The sequence below is a fragment of the Periplaneta americana genome, chromosome 13 (genome assembly GCF_040183065.1).
Source record: "Periplaneta americana isolate PAMFEO1 chromosome 13, P.americana_PAMFEO1_priV1, whole genome shotgun sequence".
NCBI lineage: Eukaryota > Metazoa > Arthropoda > Insecta > Blattodea > Blattidae > Periplaneta > Periplaneta americana.
Genome location: NC_091129.1, coordinates 159,819,234 through 159,840,152, shown reverse-complemented (window position 1 = coordinate 159,840,152; position 20,919 = coordinate 159,819,234). Strand labels below are relative to the sequence as shown.

Genomic DNA, 20,919 nt, shown 5'->3' with positions numbered 1-20,919 from the left:
AAATATCTCTCTTCGTACTATGTAGTTCCATCACTGAGCTTGTCTTTCAAGAAACTGAGTTCCGGTAGCCTGTACAATAACAAGATTTTGAAAGGAATCCTGAAAATTTACAACCCTCCTATAATCTCCACCCTCATTTGAAGGGACTTGGTTTTATTGTTACTGAGACAAGATAAACCTTACCAGGTATAGTGAGAACAAAGTTATGTGCCGCGAATAGAGCTCGTCTAACTCCATATTATGGATGGTAGAGGCTGGCAAAGTTTTATTTTGTCTTTCCAAAACAGACTTTTCTCTATGTCGTACGCCGGTCTCCGTGGTCGTTCCTCTCCGAGGTGTAGTCGAGGTAGGGAGGGGAAACGGGATGGGTGATAGTAAAGTATGATTTCAGTGAGAGGAAGGTAGGGGTAACGGGAATGCCTGGGGAAGATCGGCTTGTTTTCATGTGTGTTGTGGTGGGGGGGAGCAGGATAACGAGAGAGATGGAATCGGGTAGAATATTAGTTCTCTAGTTCGAAGGATCAACACAGCGTACTGTGCGACTTACCGACTTCGAGAACAAGCTCCTGGCATCGGAGGATCAACACAGCGTACTGTGCGACTTACCGCTTCGAGAACAAGCTCCTGGCATCGGAGGATCAACACAGCATACTGTGCCACTTACCGACTCTAGAGGGGGGGTTGAGGAGATGGTTGTGTTTTATCGAACAAGCCGGGATAAGAGCAGGGAGTCGAAATCAGGAAGGTGTGAGATAAGGGAGATCAGGGGAGAGAAGTGGGTGGGTTGGAGGTGGTGATGAGACTTGTAGAGAGACGAGAATAAAATAAGTTTAGGATACATAAGAAGTGAGGAAAATTCGGCTGTTGTAGGAAAGAATAAAGGAGACAGTGGCGCAGCTTGGCTTCCTGTTCCCGGAGTGGTGGTCGTGTGTAGACATGCTGAACAAAAGACAACCATAGCGTAGGCCTGGTTGGAACACTGCTGCTAGCGACGGAGGACGCGTTAGAGCTACCTCTTTGCCATCTAGCAAATGAGTGACTCTGGATTTTTATTTTTTTTTTTTATTTTACATTGGGAAATTTAATTGAAGTGAATTTATTATGGCAGACAGAGTAAGTATCTCATGCCCCCATGTTTTATATTGCTACCTGTGCACTTCATTAGAACCAGGTACCCAGCTTCGAAGCCGTTAGCCCTGTGAACTTACAGTATATTTATTTTCCCCTATTATCATATTATAGGATTATCTAAGAAATTAGCAAGTTCTTTGTGATAGTAGAAGAGAAAGAGTGGGGGAAGGAAAGTGGTCCGTGGCCCATTTCTTTTGGGGCTCATCCCGACATTGTCTTCTTACTCAAGGGAAACCACAGAAAAACCTTGAGCAGGATGAGGTGTCGTGCTGACGACAAGCCAATTGGCTTCAGTGAGGTCTGTATATGTTGAGGTGGGAGGTTGTCTTTTAATCATTATTGAAAATACATATACATTAAAAAATATATAAAAATTATTTACAAGAAAATACAATGCATCTATGCACCCAATAACGTGATAACCCTGAAACAGAGAAATAACATTATTAGTGCATTAGTAGACTTACGTCTGGGTCATTCCATACAAAATTTAAAAATTTGTAATGTCAAGTTCTGGATTCTTTTTCAATATTCTAGTAAATGAATGTCATAATAATAAATATTTAAATGGCCTAATATGAACTTCATCTCACCAATGCCACAGTGTTTCCAAGAGGCTCAAAAGCTGGCCAAAAATGATTTTTTCACTTTTAATTTTATGGTGTTTGCAATATACCCCAAATATCTCCAAGGTCTGGCGGTCATGAAACAGCCACCCTCGTAGCAGGTCTAATTCTACGCAGTTGTATTCGAACCTTTGAAAGTAGTGCATGAAGTGTCGTTTTTGCTGTGTTGTGATTGTGCGTTTTTCAATTAGAATTTCAATTATTTTTTGTACCTCTGTGGTTGATTTTCAGGTAAATGTTATTATGGATTGTTAGAGTTATGTTTCTGAATTAAGAATACGTTATTATTATTATAATGATTACGTATATTATGCTGCGCTGAGGAATCGTAATCATATTATGTAAAATTTTATTTTGTGATTCCTTATGTTCGGTCTTTATGCAGACCAGCAAAATTTTCCTCACGTTGCCCCGTGTTATTTCCTTGACCAACGTGTAGCCTGACATGTTTACTTGATGATCTTGAAAGGTAAAATTGCCCATATTTGCCCCTTTTGATAAAATTTAGTTAAAAATATGTATTGGCGTATTTCAAATTAATCGTCTAAAATACGAATATTCTCAGTATCAGTTAATTTCTTCTCTGCAGCAAAACTATGTTCAATTTGGCTATCAAATAGTTATAAAAGTAAAAAAATAACAAATTTTTAGTAATTTATTTTGGTTTCAGAATGGAGTACCGTTGCAAAAGGAAAGAATTGTTTGATACTTCACAGAAGGAAAAAAGTGGTCGTAAGAAACAGAAAGACGTAGTATTGCAGTTTCTTATTACAAAAATCGGTCTAGAAGTCTCCCATGATCAAATTAAATTGTTAGAAAGACATGTTTCTCGTTTTTGCATTAATGTGTTTCGCAGAATCGATGAATCTTACAGGATGAGTGATAGATTAAAAAAAAACGAGCAGTGGTTAGATAAAGAGTTTGTATGTGATTTAAATGCTATAAAACCTACTCTACAGAAAAGAGGAGGACCACAGAGTTTGGGGAGAGCAGTAGTAGGTCTAAGCGTAGAAAAACTCAAAATGTAAGAAAATCTGCAGAGATTGCGAAAAATTTAACATTCGCTGCAAAAATAAAGTCAGTGCAGAAATAACCTGCATTGACAGGAATCTCATCCACAGATGTGGAATTATACTTAAAACCATTTCCTGTGAATCTGAAATAAACACAAATGAATTTGAAAAATATGCAACTGAGACTGCCAGATTATTTGTCTCACTGTACTCTTGGTATCCCATGCCTGTCACTGTACATAAAATACCCATTCATGGTTCGACTATTATTTCCGAGGCAGTACTTCCAATTGAATGGCGAATTTACAAAACGACTTATGTCCCTAGAAGTAGTTTTGAGGAAATTAAAGAAAACTGTTTTTGACTTCGCTGAACCATATATTCTTACAATATAATTTTTTTATATGTAAGAGATAAGTAAGAGAAAAATTTTTAGTATAAAAATTCATACTTTTGTACTCTTCTTCAGGTTGTAAAAAATTTAATTATCTTCTGCAAATTAACTTCAATTCTGCATCATAATTATTAGGTAATTGACACATAAACATGTTTAACTAAATGTATTTAGGCTATACCAAAATCATAAAATAACCTTACTGCAATTGTTGAACAATATTATTTTGAACAATTTTTTAATCACAAGAGCACAGACCTCTGATGGAGAAAAGTATGATGTTGAAGAAATGTTTCTGCACACTTATTGCCATTAAGAATTTGATTAGTGGACTGTTCTTATTTTGTCCCGGACAGTTCTTTAACATAGGGGATGTGACATAGTTATCGAAGTAGTGTGCAGGAGAAAATTACATACCTCATTAAGACGTTTCTTGGCCTGTCCCTCATGGTAGACACAAAAGGACATTTCACTAGTTTTCATGCTGTGCACAGAGAAACTGAGACGGTGAGCTGGCGATAGTAGTACGTATCCTGAACTGGTCTTAGGCAAGCATACATTTTTCATGTAGTGAAATGTGACAGCAAGAAAATCCTCTCTCTCAAGATACTTATCTTGGATCCATTTTGCAATATTTTTTACTTCAGCTACAAGTTCAGCACGATTACTGAACATATTGCTTTTCATTTTCATGCTCTGTTTTTCAAACGTAATAAATTTTCTCAACTGAAGAAATACCAATGACAACAGACAAAAAACATTTTGTCAGCTGATTGTATACATATTACATATTATGTAAGTTTCTTCAGTACTTGACAGGCAAAACAACTTAAGACCAGGACTAAATTCGTTTTACCCCTTAACCAAACATTCTGCTGCTAAGGAAAACTATACAAAAGTGGTCGATAAAAGTCATTCTGTTACTAAACGATGACCCTTGCACACAGTAACATAATCATGCTCTCAACTCAAAACCCCCAAAATGTGGACTCAAGTCGTTTTGCAAATTTACCATTCAATTGGACAAATGTCGGAAGAAGCACAAGAAGCAAGGTATAAATACCTTAAGCAATTTCGTGAACAGTATGCCAGAAAGATTTCAAGAGAGGCCACTAATCGGGATGTATTCAATCGACTCCTTGCCGCCTCTGATCCTTTTATAACATCCTTCCGCCAAGAGAACCGAACAAGATACAAGAAAAGGATACTACATGTGGAAGTCATAAACCTATTGAGTTCTGAAACAAACAAGGGACGGCTCAGGCCTACTGCAAGTGCAGTCACAACTTTCGGAGGGGAGGACAGTACCAATACTAGTGACAGTTATCAATGAACATTCTTTACAGTGCTAAAGTGTTTCAAAATCTGTATTGTGTATGTGCTCACTTAGAATTTATTATTTATTAAGTGCCTCCGTAATAAATATAATAAACAGTGTAGTTACTTTAACGTGTAACAACCATTAAAAAGTTACTATTAAACAGTCATGAACATAATCGTAAAATGTTTGTAATACTTAATGCACAGATTAATTCAATGAATACTAATAATATATATAAAGTGTTAAATTAAGTGCTTTTATTATGGAGGAAAAAACTGGGTCTACCACTTCACTGTTCAAGTATACCCAGCGGAACACGAGCCATCAGTTGAGAAACACTGTCCTAAGATAAGCAAGTAGACCTGATATATTCTCAATATGATATTATCTTTCAATTGGTACCAAAAATTGGTAAAAAAAAAGTGGTAAAGTGGCTTTTAGTATTTTTGGCCAGCTTTTATGCCTCTAGGAAACACTGTGGCAATGGTTGAAAAGTAATGAAGGGTGAAATATTCGGGGAGTTGATATGTATACTATTGTTAAAAATATTATTAAAAAGACATGCTTCATTGTATCAACGTAAAAATTGTGCCAATACAAAGACGACTCTATATATTAAAACTTACTTCTCAGTTACTATGGATTTTTACTTCGAGCATATATTAAAACTTACAGTAAAACAAAGAAATGTTGATATTTTCAAATCGAATATTTTTTTTACCATGCTCTATTTTTTACGGTGAGATTAACAATTTCTTAATCTATTACAAAAATTTTATGATGGGATCTCTAATACTTTGGGAAATATTAAATAAACCAGAATTGCAAATGTTGCCATTAAGGATCAAAGTCGCGTGCAGTGTATTACGTCACGCGCTCATACCACACATCCACACGCGTGCTTAGCGATCGATATGACAAATGCCAGATGTTGCAACATCCGCTCAACAGTATGCTAATAGATTTCACGTGAGAGTTTGTTTTTTTCCTGTTATAATCTCAGCGCAACTTTTTCATTTCAGTTTAGATGGCGATTTTGATCTGTTCTGTCATTGTAAGTTGTAAGTGTTCAATATGCCTAAATTAAAGACGAAAAGTTGGAGTCATCTGTGGTGTTACAACACTTTCTGACTTTAAAAACATTCGTCACAAGTCTGTAAAAGAAAAGTGACAAGTAGCATGTGTAAAAAGGTCCCACATTTAGTGGTAGGTGATGCTATTTGCGAATGCTTTTGCCATAAGATTTCAAAAATTGAAATAATTAGTGAAGTTGCTGGGACTGAAAGTGAGGTCGACAAATCAACAAGCGAAGAAGAATGCTTACAAACAGAGGCGGGAAATTCAACAAGTGAAGAAGAATATGCTGCTGAACGTAAGGAACTATAAATGTATCTATCAGAAATATTGAGAGTCTAAGAAATCTTCAATGGTATTTCGAAAATATTTATACTACATTCCATACATCATTTCTGATCTATAGATATGAGCATGAAATATTTAATTATGGAAAATCACTAATCAAAATCTCTGTCAGCGTTCTGTAAGTCCTGGCATGAATTTAGAAATCGTTATGCAACACTGGAAATACTATTGAAGCTGTCCAATTATCTGCATGAATTTGTCAAGAACTGCTGAACACCAGTACACTTAGGCAAACATTAGAATCTAATAAATGTAACTATGAATTCGAGAAAAAGATTTATCCTACACTTCAGTTGCCATTTCTGCCCTAAAAGATTGAGTGTAATGTCATTTCTCATGTAAAGTTACCCAAAAAATCACTGTCAGTCTTGTATAAACCCTGGCTAAAAGTTTGCAAAGTCCCGCGCCGTGGCGTTGCGGTCTAAGGCATCCTGCCTAGGACTCGCGTTACGGAATGCGTGCTGGTTCGAATCCTCATGGGGGAAGAAATTTTCTCATGAAATTTCGGCCAGTGTATGGGACCGGTGCCCACCCAGCATCATGATGCACTTGGGGAGCTACGATAGGTAGCGAAATCCGGTTGCGAATGCCAGCTATAATGGCTGGGGGGATCATCGTGCTAACCACACGATACCTCCATTCTGGTTGGATGATCATCCACCTCTGCTTCGACATGTGGGTGTGAGGCCAGCAGCCGGCTGGTCGGTCTAGCCTTTCACGTGCTGTAGCACCACGGATTATTTATATAATTAAAAGTTTGCAAATTTATGCAGCACTAGAGTCCTCATTACAGCTGTCGTAGTATGAGTATGAAGTCGTGAATAATTACTTTTCAAAGCAACAGAAAAAAGATAAAAAGCACGGAAGACATACAATTCCACATTCTTTCCTTTTGTAGAAATCTATGCATGAGCTCAGTCGGTAATGCAGCTTTACGAGTAGTAGATTGCTATTTTTATATAAAATCTACAAACAGATGCACTGTTAATGTTGTATAAGTCCTGCCTTCAATTCGGCAATCCCTATGCAAGACCAGAGTCCCTATTGCAGCTGTCCATGTGTCAGTATGAAGTCGTCAACAACACTATACATATACAAAAAAAAAAAAAAAAAGAGAATTTAATAAATCTTGCAAGGAATTTGAAAAATGTTTATGCTACATTACATACATCATTCCAGCTCAATAAGTATGAGCATAAAAATATTCATTATGGAAAATCAAAATCTCTGTCAGTAAGTAGTCCACTCACATGAATTTAGTAATCATTTCCCCAATCCCTATTGTAGCTGTCCAATTATATGTAGTAAGTCGTGAAACGCTACTGAACACTAGTACACTTCAGCAAACATGGGAATCTAATAAATCTTGCTATGAATTTGGAAAGAAATTTATTCAACCCTTCAGTTCTTACTCCTGCCCTATAGGATTGAGTATGAAGTCAGTTCTCAAGTAAAATTACTTAAAAAGTCACTGCCAGTCTTCTATAAATTTACTGGCTATATTTTGGAAATATATGCAATATTAGAAGCCTAATTGCAATCGTCCAAGTGTTAGTACGAAGTCGCGAATTACTTTTCAAAGCAACAACAGAAAAAAAACAGGAGAGACCTACAATTCCAAATTTTTCTACTTGTAAATATGTATGCATGAGCTTACTATTTAATCAGTGATATAATAAGTGTTAAAAGTAGGATAAAAAGTGAAAATTGTAATTTCTATCCTATTGTAAATATTTATTCAAGAGCTGATTCGGTAATGCAGGTTTATAAATTCTAGATTGGATCTTTTCTTTAAGTAAAATCAGAAAACTAAACACTGTCATTGTTGTTTAAATACTGGCATGAATTTAACAACAACTACCCAGAATTTGAGTCCATATTACACCTGTCTATGTGTCATTATGAAGTCGTGAAAGAATATTCAATACTGTACCATTACACCTATACAAACATGAGAATGTAAGAAATCTTGAATGGTATTTCGAAAATATTTATACTACGTTCCATACATCATTCCTGATCCATAGATATGAGCATGAAGTAATTCATTATGAAAATCACTAATCAAAATCTCTGTCAGCGTTGTGTAAGTCCTGGCATGAATTTAGCAATCGTTATGCAAAACTAGAAACACTATTGAAGCTGTCCAATTATCTGTATGAATTCGTGAAGCACTGCTGAACACCAGTACACTTAGGCAAACATTAGAATCTAAGAAATCTTACTATTAATTTGAGATAAAAATTTATTCTACACTTCAGTTGCCATTTCTGCCTTATAGAATTGAGTGTAATATCATTTCTCATATGAAGTTACTTAAAAAATCACTGTCAGTCTTCTATAAACCCTGGCTAATATTTTGCAAATTTATGCAACACTAGTTTCAAAGCAAAAAAAAAAAAAAAAGCAAAGATTATTCATTACATTCATGGGAATCTAATAGATTTTGCTATGAAGTTGGAAAAAAAAAAATTCTACATTTCACTTGTCATTCCTGCTCCATAGCAAAGAGTGGAAACTCATTTCTGATGTAAAGCTCTATTTAAAAAGCACTGTCAATGTTGTATATAGCCTGGCTTAATTTATTCCACAGTAATGTAGTACTAGAGTCCATATTGCAGTCATGCAAGTGTGAGAATAAAGCCGTCAATTACTTTCCAAATCAAAAACACCTAAGAAAGCATTTCTGACATACAATTCTAAAATTTTTCAATTGGAATTCATTATGAATGAGCTCAGTCGGTAATGCAGCTTTATTAGTTGCAGACGAAGTCATTCTCATTTAAAATCATTAGATAAAGGCAGTGTCGGTGTTGTGTTAGTCCTGGCAAGAACTGAGCAATCACTATACAGAACTAGAATTCCTATTGCTGCTGTCCTTATGCCACTAACATGTCGTTAAAGATTTTTCAACACCACTTCACCTATACAGACATGAGAATGCATCAGGACTTGTACCAAATTTTGAGAATATTTAAACTACACTCAAGTCTTCATTCCTGCCCAGTAAGTAGGAGCGTAAAGTGAGTTATTATCAAAAATCGGTAAGCTAAAAACTGTTATTGCTGTGCGAGTCTTGGCATGAATTTATCAATCATTATGCAAGACAAGATCCTAACTATTGCAGTGTACCAAGTGTCAGTATGAAGTCTTCAAATATTATTGAACACCAGTCAAGGTAAGCAAGCATGGGAACCTAATAGATTATAGCCTATATGAAACTGGATAAAATTGTTCTACATTTCAGTTGTCATTCCTGCCCTATAGGAAGGAGTGTAAATTCATTTCTCATGTAAAGCTCTTTTAAAAAAGCACTGTCAATATTGTATAAAGTCCGGCTTAGTTTTTTCCACTTTAATGCAACACTAGAGTCCTTATTGTAGATGTCCAACTATGAGAATAAAGTCGTCAATTACCTTCCAAAGCAAAAGCATCTAACTAAGCATTTCAGACCTACTGTTCTATGTTTTTACAATTTTAAACATTTATGAAATAGCTCAGTCGGTAAAGCAGTTTTATGGGTTCTAATATAAGTCATATTTTGTGTAAAATCAGCAAACAGAAGTACTGTCAGTGTTGTATAAATCCTGGCAAAAAATTAGCAATCACTATACAGAACTAAAATCCCTATTGCACCTGTCCGTGTGTCACTATGATGTCGTCAAACATTTTTCAACACCACTACACCTATACGCACATGAGAATGTAAAAAATCTTGCATGAAATTTGGAGAAAATTTATACTACACTCAAGTTTCCATTACTGCTCTGTAAATATCAGTCTAAAATAAATTATTATGAAGAACCAATAAGCTTAATAACTGTCGTTGATGTGTATGTCCTCACATGAATTGAGCAATCATAATGCAAGACTAGACACCTACTGCAGTTTACCAAGTGTCAGCAAAAAGTCGTCAAAAATTGCTCAGCACACCTAAGCTAACAAGCATTACAATGTGATTAGCTTTACTTTCAATGTGGAGAAAATTATCCTACTCCTCAGATCTAATTCCCACCCTATAAGAAGAACTGTAACATAATTTATTATGACAAACAAGCAGTATAAGCACTGTCATTCTTTAATTAGACCTGCCATGCATTTACTATTCATATGGAAGTCTTGAATTCCTATAGCAGCTGTCCAATGATCTATATGAAGTCGTCAAATATTATTCAACACAAGTACACATAACCAAGCATGGGAATCTAATAAATCTTTTAAAAAATTTGGAGATTAGCTTTATCCTACAATACATGATGTCTTTTTCCTGCCTTCTATGTATCAGCACAAGAAATTTATTATGAAAGACCACTAAGCAGAGCACTATCAGACTTGTATACATCCTGGTATTAATTTAGAAACCATTATATAAGAACAGGAACCAAGTTCCAGCTTTCCTTATTCTCTGTATGAAGTCGTCAAACTTTGTTGAACACCAGTAAGCATAAGCAAGCATGCGAATCTAATAGACTTTGCTATGAAATTCGAAAAAAAATATTCTACATTTCAGTTGTCATTCCCACCCTATAGAAAGGAGTGAAAATTCATTTCTCATGTAATGCTCTTTAGAAAAGCACCGTTAAAGTTGTATAAAGCCCGGCTCAGGTTTTTCCACTTTAATGATTATATTATATATGACAAGATATGCATGACCCCTTCAATGTAGGCTATAGACTTACTTTGCTCTTGGCAATGATTTATCATTTATATTTTCTTTCAGGCATTATACTTAATTATAATTGTATCATTATTATTTTCATAGTATTCCTAGTTATGTAGCTATTTTAAAGTCCTCCATTCTTTGTCCATCCATCGGCATTATTGTCATTAATTGTAATTGTATGTTTATGTGTAATAATTATTTTTGTGCACTTTTTTTTATTATTTTGTCATCATTTCTGTCATATTGTAATTATGCTTTGTACTGAACTGTTATTGGCCTCTGGCTGTTGTACAGCACAATAAATAATAGTAAATAAATAAAAAATTATTATCATTATTATTATTATTATTATTATCCAGTATAACAGAGAGGGTTTGGAATTGAACGGGTTACATCAGCTGCTTTTCTATACGGATGACATGAATATGTTACAAGATAATTCAAAAGCTATTAGGGGAAACACGGGAATTTTACTTGAAGCATGTAAAGAGATGTATTTGGAAGTAAAGTCAGAAAAGACAAAGTACATGAGTATATCTCGTGACCATTGTTCGAATTGTAAATATAAAAATGAAGCACCTTATTCTCAAACACCCTTAACTTCTGTTTCTTTCTCAAAATGAGAGTCCAAGTTTCATAACCATACAGAACAACCAGTAATATAACTGTTAAATTTAATTTTAATTAAATACTCGTTGAACGTAGGCAATGCGAAAAACATTTTTTACGTTGTGTAAACCTACTTAATGGTTTTAAAAAGCTCTATTTGTCGTACATAAGCATTAGTACCATGTTTCTGGTTGCTCCGTGTTTATTTAGTAGGCCTACACATGCGTACCGGAACATAGCGGAATTTTGGCAGCTCCGTAGCGGATTTCGTGTTTTTGTAGTTGGGCACACGATTCATACCCTGCGCAGTAAACCAAGCGCTCTCTCTACTTACTCTATGACTATGCACCCATGGATAAATATATAAATATTATATATTTATCCATGATGCACCTGTGTACAGTGTTGCCAACTGGACGGAAATTCCGTCAAAAGTGACGGAATTTCAACGTAGCGAACGGGAAAAGAATGACTTTGGCGGGTGACGGATTTTCTGGCGGAATTTAGATTTACATCGACTTTTTTTAGCTGCTGTCATTTTAATTGTTTAATGTTTGGGGATTTTACTTTTTATTTGAACAGCCCTGCCAGTGTTGTAGGCCTACCAAGTTAAAGAATCCTCGTCATCAAGTCGGAGGTTGACGAATTATTATTTTAATCAAGATTGGTAAGTAAGTTGTATTAAAATTTGCTTTTTATCTGTATATAGATATAATGAGTGGGTAATTTTTTTTATTTTGACTGATTCTGATGGATTTCCACGTGTTAGACTGACGGGGATACAATTTATGTGTTGGCAACACTACCTGTGCAGTTATATAGATTGACAAAAAGAACTGAAACCCTGACCATGGATAAATATATACATATATATATATATATATATATATATATATATCCATGCCCTGAGGGAGTTACTACGTGAACGCTGGCTGTCTTGGGGAGGAGCAAGTGAGAAAGCACGGGGGGGGGGGGGGAAGGGAGAGAGCACTATGTACTTGCACGTCCACTCACAGTTTGTCAAACCTGCTAACAAAAGCATTGAAAGGTTGACTAGTTGCCTGCAATGCTAGCATAATGGAACCTTCCTAGCCGACAGTCGAGGCAAAAATGAAGAATCCGTTGTTGTGGTAATACTGGAGAGTGGTTCTTCTATTGGTCGCGATGCCCACACACACCCTCTCAGATATTTACGTGGTGATTGGTGACTGAATGACGAGGAGCGAGGGAGAGAGAAGAAAGAAAGAGAGAGAGATTCCAGAAGTTGACGTGTTTTACGGGGTTTCACTTGAAGTTGTCAAACTATAAATATGAGTATATAGTATTGTTATTTCGGAACTGTTATTTGGAACCTAGTACTTTCAAGAAACTGGAACAATAGGGATATCCTGAACTAGCACCAATAGATAGCGGGATGCGCTTTGCGTGTGCATTTGTTTTTCGGTATATAAACATTGAGGATATACGTAGTGTATCAGTATATTAAATACTCTTAAAAACAACTAAAATGGCAAATTTTTGTTATGTTCCTATATGTAAAAACTAGGGAAAGCTTTTTGTCTTCAATCAGGTCCCGAAATATTCTGAATATATGCTTTAAATCTTACAAAATAAAAGTGATAAAATTGGGGCTCGAAAAATTAATAAAAACATATGCAACCTCTACAGCGAGCTATGTTAACTTAGATTATATGCAGTAGTTGTAGAAGTTTACGCCTGCAGTAAACTCTCGATAAACTGGAATGTTTATTATCCAGGACGATCCCTAGTGAAATCCATTTCGTTAATAATGTTTTTAATGTACTGTACCCTAATTATTAAAGCCATTTTTTAAGTTCAAAGTTTCAAAATCATCCCACACAGTATTCAAAATTGCACATCCTTAACCTACAAAACAGAAACACACTACTAATCGTGATACTATTGCGATCATATTATATCATCCTATTAAAAATTGCATTTGATCTTTCTGCAACTACAGAAAAAATACAAGGAATTCAATCTCGATAGTCTCTTCCCTATAAAAAAAAACACATTGGTGGTTGCATATCCTGTTTTTAGCGTACGGTTCTTAAATACCGGTAATAATTATTAAAGAGGGCAATATTCACTTTCGACATATTTCCTATATTTTTATTCGTGCACCTCGTTCTCAAAGTTCTCGTTTAGGTTCATGAACATTCAATTTACTCGTATTTATATTCTGCATACTACAGATTTCCTCACCCATCTCGGGGAATCGCTCAATAGGTATACAGGTTTACGTTATTATTTAATTGTAAATTAAATTAAATTATGAGGTACGAAAATATTGAATTATATTAAATTATACTAGGTTATACAAAATAACTGTAAATATAATTTTGACACGTACAGAAAACCAACAAGCGGGAAAACGTAATCAACTGTAGCATATGACAAAACGTAGCCCTACAACATGTTGCGCCGCATGGAACGATCGTGCCACCTGACGGTAAAACTTCGCATAAGATACTGCCAGTGTCTCACGTCCTGAACCGAGAGCTCCCTAGTGCTTATAACTACGCCTCTTCGGTCTGCTCGGATCGGCACGGGAGGTGCAGCGTGGCGGCAAGGCAGGATATTACATGTTCTGAAAACATTATCCTATGCCATCGCAGGGATCTTTACTGGTTATAATACTGGATACTCTAATCGCGGTTTCCACTATCGCTATTATCTCTGATGGCGATTTCCTAAAATGTAAGTACACACTAGGCCACTCTTCGTTCAGTCTGGACAACTGCTGAATTGCCATAGAGCAGCATTTCTCAAAGTATGTTCTGGGGTTCCGTGAGCCCTATACGATTTTAAATGTCATTTTATACTTTTTTTTTACTTGGTTATTTAACGACATTATATCAACTACTAAGTTATTTTTCATCGATGGGATTGATGATAGCGAAATGGTATTTGGCGAGATGAAGTCGGGGATTCGCCAAAGATTACCTGACATTCGCCTTACGGCTGAGGAAAACCTCGGGGAAAAAATCCAACCAGGTAATCAGCCCAAGCGGGAATCGAACCCACGCTCGAGCGCAACTCTGGATCGATAGTCAAGCGCCTTAGCCGACTGGTCTGCTCCGGTCGCTATTTTATACTTAGTGGATACTATAAAAATATATAAATGTTACGAAAATATGAATCAGTAATACATGAAACCATAATAATAATAATAATAATAATAATAATAATAATAATAATAATAATAATCCAAGAATATGCGTAATAATAATATATCCCTATTGGAAGTGGAACTGTTACGAGAAAATAGCAACTCTTTCCATCTCTGAGCTTATCTATTTTGCAAGTCATGCTTACTGACGTTAGAGTTGGGTCGATTCGTGAACGAATCGTTCATTCGAACGACTAATAATAAAGAATCGTAAGAATCGATACGTGGTATCAACGAATCGTCGTTCAAAAGAATCGTAACGAATCGTCATTCAAAAGAATATATGAAGGAATCGGCATGGTATCGTAACCCACGATTCTATTCGTTGTTTGGTGTAACCTGTCAACGGACATTTCCGAACCGTGTCGAATGCTCCCGAGCGAGAGTGAAATCAAAATATGTACTGCATTTGTTAAGTATGGAAAATAATGAACACAAACCTGAAATTTGCATAGTTAAATAGAGATGTAATGCAAAAAAATGTACTTCATAATAAGGTTCAGTTGATAAATTATAATTTAGAGACATTATCTTGGGTAATTTTGTAGACTAATGGAGTTCATACTGAATGGTTCCAGCCAATGAGAAAGAGACAATCCAATGTCTCGCCTCTTATGCCATCTATGAGAGAGATGTAGAACGTTTTTGTTCTACGCGTGGTTTGCAAAGGAAAGTGTCTTGCGACGATTCAAAAGAATAGTTGGAATCGCAGACTGAGAAGAATCGTGAACGAATCGTTAGAATCGATTCGTAATGTGTGATTGAATCGTTGGAATCGACTTCTGAAAAAGAATCGTGTTGCCCAACTCTAACTGACGTGTTCCCAATGTGGCGATTGTCACGAAGACGCGAAGAGGGTAGTGGGGAGGTGGGCGGTCGGCCCTGCTCGGCCGCAGTGAGGCTGGGCCAGTCTGGAATGTCTTTATCTCAGCTCACAGCATGGCGATTGACTTGTACTGCTCACTTAGAAGCCCGCCTAGCCGCTCCGTGCTGCTACTGGCAAGGGCCTTAGACGTGCAGCTCAACTTGAAGAAGATTTCGTTTGAAGAAAGCGAGCATCTGGCACCGGAGTTCATCAAGGTAAAAGCATGATGGAATCAGGAGATGGCGCTGGAGGGGGAATTTACGGCCCGGATACAAGAATATCCGTTCCACTGTGATTTTACACTTCTTCTCTTCATGCCCCAATGTCACCTACAGGTACCGCTTCCTAAAAGCTGCCCAAAATTACCAGTAAATTAATTTGGACATAAATCAGCATCGAAAATGCCTTAATAGACATCTGGTAACCGAATTCCAATGCTGATTTATGTTTAAATTAATTTACTGGTAATTTTGGACAGCTGTGGCACCTGTAGGTGACATTAGGAATCAAGAGTTACTAAAAAAATATTAATTATATTTCGATTTTACATGATTTTTAGTAACTGAAATAAATTATCTACCAAATCATCAAGTTATGTCTAGAAATTTGAGAAATTTCTTTATATACATTTCGATCTGAGTAGAATAAAGCCCGCGGAAAAATTACAGCACAGGTAGTTCTGATGATTTTGGAAATGAAAGTCATGGAATTTGTAGGACTTAAGGACTATTTGTAGAGATGGAGGTGAATAATAAGAAATGTATAGCGATATATTACAAAAAAAAATTGTTCGAAAATCTAGTAAATAACGTTTGAAATGAGAGGTGGGTCATAATGGAGGTGAATATATGGTACGTTTCGGTAAAAAAAAAAAAAAGGAAACGCAAGAATTTAAAAATATATCATGCTATGTGAAATACCAATACTTTTATTAATGGAATGAGGACTTAAATAAAGAAAACGGTTAATAATGCAATAAACACACAGTTTTCTAATGTGGCTTCGTTTGTATACACGACATTGCAGTAGCTTGTCACAGATCAGTACTGACAACATCACTAAACAAAAAAGTCACCAGCCTTTGCGCAAAGCTTGAAAATTCCCGAACTCAATCACTGCCATCCAGTGGCGGCTGATTGACGGAGGCAAGTGAGGCCGGGCCTCAGTCACTTGTCTTAACTGAAATCAAATTTTGTGTTTTTATAAATGTATTAGTTATTTGAATGAAGCATATATCGCTGTAGAAGCATTTGAAAACTTTGTGATGTATGTAGACCTGTTTTGCAGTAAAATTTGTTCCTGAGGCCAGAATCGCTCGTGCCGGGTCTGGCTTCTGAATTTCCTGTATTTTCGCGGCATTTGAGCTTGCGCTTAAAACGTTGTAGCTGAGGCACAATTCGTCTGGCCTCGTGGACTGGTCAGGTTTCACTCCTCACATCCATGGGCCGGCCTCAAGGGTGGTGTGGGGTGGGAATAGCAATAGTGACTTGTCTTCCTAAATAGGCCATAAATAATACAAATTCCAGCTCTTTGGCAGACAGAGACCCACACTATTCCCTCCCTTTATGTCTTAAGCTAGGCTGCTAGGGTGTTATACTATTGTACTTCGTAGTACAGTAGTGAATCTGGGCCAATGTTGTTATGTATTTCGAGAAAATATAAACAGAAACAAATGCGAGAAATAATGCTGGTGCAGTTAATTCATTGTTAGTGTCCTTTTTCGAGAAGAAATAATATTGAAAGAAAGGAAGTTTTAAATAAAGAGAGAGACTACCGAGATACCTACGACATCGCAGACAATTTTTCTGACAGATAATCTTAAAACGCGAGTTTCTATTGCATCCTGGTATGGGCAACATAGTAGGCTAATAATAATAATATAATACAGTAATAATGATATTGATAATATAATAACAATAATAATTAATATCATAAATAAACATTTCCTATCGGAGGCACTTAAACTAGTTGCATCTGGCCTCACCGGGGATTTCGATCACCGGCCGCTACTGCTGTCATCCGAATCTTCCCGTACACCGCCGGGAGGGGACTTGAAGTCTTCTAAACTAAGCTAACGCAAATTAAGGTAACGAAACCTTACGTAAAAATTTCAGTGTGCATTAGCGTGAACTTTCTTAATGACATGTGAAATGGTATTGTATTTACTTACATTCCATGGTATTCATACAAAACTTGACAGCTACAATAGGCTATAAGCCTACAGAAAGGTGTTATAATACTCGTAATTCTACTAATACAGCACAAGGGCTTAGTATCGATACTTAATACAAGACAGAAACATTCATGCAGCGTTGTTGGATGTCATAAATTCACCTACAAAATAGAAGGCGTGAGAATTGGGTACTTTTTTAATTTGGCCCTAAATAATCTTGTTTTGAGTTTGATTTTTATAATCCATAGGAACGTTATTAAAAATGTTTACTGCCATATAACGCACTCCTTTTTGATAGCACGATAGACTTGCCGATGGCGTATTTTTTTTACGAGTGTTTATGCCATGAAGTGTTGAATTAGTTACAAAATGTTTTCACCATTACATAGGAGGAAGTTCATTCATGAAAAAAAATATACTGACAAGCCATGGGCATTATTTGTAGTTTTTTTTTTTTTTTTTGGAAACGGTCCCCATCCTGAGCAAGATTAATCCAGTCTCTACAATCATATCCCACCTCCCTCAAATCAATTTTAATATTATCCTCCCATCTACGTCTCGGCCTTCCAACTAACACACTAAAGCATTTGATTGTGTAGACCATAGTATATTAGTAAAAAAATTGAAGTTTTATGGTATTAAAGATGAGATGTTGGGTTGGTTTACATCGTACTTATCAAATAGAAAACAAAAAGTAGAAATAAATGTACCAAATAGTCATAAAGTTACTTATTCAGAATTTAGAAATATTAAACATGGTGTTCCGCAGGGGTCAATTTTAGGTCCATTGTTGTTTCTAGTTTATATTAATGATTTAGCCTTGACCATAAACAATTTATCTAAAGTAATTTTATTTGCAGATGATACAAGTGTAATTATTTCAAGCAAACAATACGATCATTTTATAAACACTTTAAATACAGTGCTGAATCTAATGAATGAATGGTTCCATGCAAATAAACTAGCACTTAATGTTGATAAAACCAGTGCAGTCAAATTTAGTACACACAATAGTGCTCAGGTTTCCTACAGTATTCGATTAAATGGAACTCATCTCAAAGAATCTATAAGCACAAAGTTTCTTGGTTTAGAATTGGATAATCACTTGAACTGGAAAACGCATATAGAATGTATTACTCGTAAATTGAGCTCTGCCTGTTATGCATTAAGATCCTTATCTACTATTGGTGATATAAACTTACTTAAAATGTCATACTTTGCATATTTTCACTCTGTAATGAAATATGGATTAATATTCTGGGGTAACTCGTCTGAAGCTAAACACGTTTTTGTTTTACAAAAGAAAGCTATAAGAATAATGGCCGGTGTGCATAAAAGGACCTCATGTAAAAATATTTTCCGAAACTTAGAAATCTTGACTTTACCTTGTGAATACATTCTTTCCCTAATGATGCTGTATATTAAGAACCAAGATAAATTCAGTACTAATCAAGACATTCATCATTTTAATACAAGACATAAATCAGATCTTCATCTACCCTCTGTTAGTCTAAGCTGTTTTAAAAAAGGAGTTCGCTATTCATGTATAACAGTCTTCAATGCACTGCCTAATAATCTTAAAGATTTGAAGAACAACGAGAAAAGGTTCAGAAAAGAATTAACCAAATTTCTACATACTCATACCTTCTACACAATTGATGAATTGTTTATGCTTGTGAATTGAATTATTCTACTTAAATGACATGTACAATTTTATATAGCTCAACTAAAATATGTTTTTATATTGACTTAATCTGTTTACTATGTATTGTATTTTTTGTTTAGCATAACTGATGAATTGTATGTACTGTATACGTCAACTGATGAATTGTTTAAGCTTATAAATTGAATTAATCTACTTCATATGAATTGTATAGCTTAACGAAAATAAGTTTGTAAATTGAACTAATTTGATTGTATATGTTTGTATAGTTTGGCTGATGAATTGTATATGTTCTTAAAATGATTACTAGTCTGTGTAGCTCTACTGATGAATTGTATATAGACCTACTGTAAATTGAATGGTAATATGTATAGCTCAACTGATGAATTGTTTATGATTATAAATTGAATTAATCTACTTGATATTAATTGCACAAATTTGTATAGCTTAATGAAAGTATGCTACTTTGTATTGTATATATTTGTATAGTTTTGGCCGATGAATTGTATATGCTTTAAATTGAATAGTAATCTATATAGCTCTACTGATAAATTGTTTGTGTTTGTAATTTGAAGTAGTTTGCATGATATGTATTATCAATTTCTGTATATCACAACTGGTTGAATTGTTTATACCTTAAATTTAATTAAATTGTTTTGTATTATAATATAGCTCAACTTATGAATGATCGTTTGCGTTTGTAAATTTAATAATCTGATTGGCTATGTATTGTATACTTTTAGTAGAGCCATCGATGTAGCTCAGTCGGCAGACTCGCTGGGCTGCTGTTCCGGAGCTGCGTTCGGGCTTGGGTTGGTTCCCCCTTTGGACTTTGGTTTCTTCCGAGGTTTTCCACAGCCGTGGGACTGAAGCCGGATGGTCTATGGCGAGTCCTTGGCATCAACACCTTTGATTGATTACCCCCTTTGATTTGATTACCTGGTTGGGTTTTTCCGAGGTTTCCCCCACCGAAAAGGCAAATGCCGGGTAATATTTTGGCGAATCCTCGGACCTCATTTCATCTCACTACATCTCGCCAAAATGTAAAAAAATTGTACAACATTGTAAAAATTTTAGAAAATTACTAAATTGTAAAACTATAAAACTTTGTAAAAATTGTAATTGTAATATTGTAAAATGTTGACATGTTCCACATCTTAAAGCTTCATTGCTCATGTAAGATCTATGGAATAAAATAAATGAATGAATGAATGAATATGCATTTCTGGATTCGCCCATACGTGCTATATGTCCTGCCCATCTCAAACGTCTGGATTTAACGTTCCTACTTATATCAGGTGAAGAATACAATGCGTACAGTTCTGCGTTGTATAACTTTCTCCATTCTCCTATAATTTAATCCCTCTTAGCCCCAAATATTTTTCTAAGCACCTTATTCTCAAGACCCTTAACCTCTGTCCCTCTCTCAAAGTGAGAATCCAAGTTTCACAACCATTGATATATCTCTTGCATAGATCTAATAGCAAAACATGCTGAATTTAATTAGGGGGTAATTTCTTTAATATGATTCTTCCATTTTAATATATCATTGATTATTATGTTGGTTAGACAGAACAAACAACTGAAGGTGTATTAGCGGTGTACGAAGGAACATCCTTTGCGCTAATCTAAGAAGATAAAAACAGAGGAAGGAGCAATCCAGGGAAATATGCTTGAAATCGGTGCGACGGATATGACGTCAAACTACACCTTCTACGCCGCACAATCCTCTGCGAATACCGCCAATCGCCAAATATTCAATTGCTACTATCGGTTTCGGTCATACGTAAACGGTTTAAAATGGATGTGGAGGTAACAGGAGTATTAGCATATTATTATATCAATG

At 35.6% G+C, this 20,919-nt stretch overlaps 1 protein-coding gene across 1 annotated transcript in view; it reads left to right on the top strand.

Moving 5' to 3' along the window:
* The first annotated feature begins 15,228 nt into the window (after window positions 1–15,228).
* The window catches only part of LOC138712575 (glutathione S-transferase D4-like), a 29,643-nt gene continuing 23,952 nt past the window's right edge, over window positions 15,229–20,919 (top strand). The window contains exon 1 of the mRNA XM_069844523.1: window positions 15,229–15,452. Within this exon, the coding sequence (XP_069700624.1) occupies window positions 15,312–15,452 (141 nt within the window). The 5' untranslated portion in view covers window positions 15,229–15,311. The remainder of the gene's footprint in view (window positions 15,453–20,919) is intronic.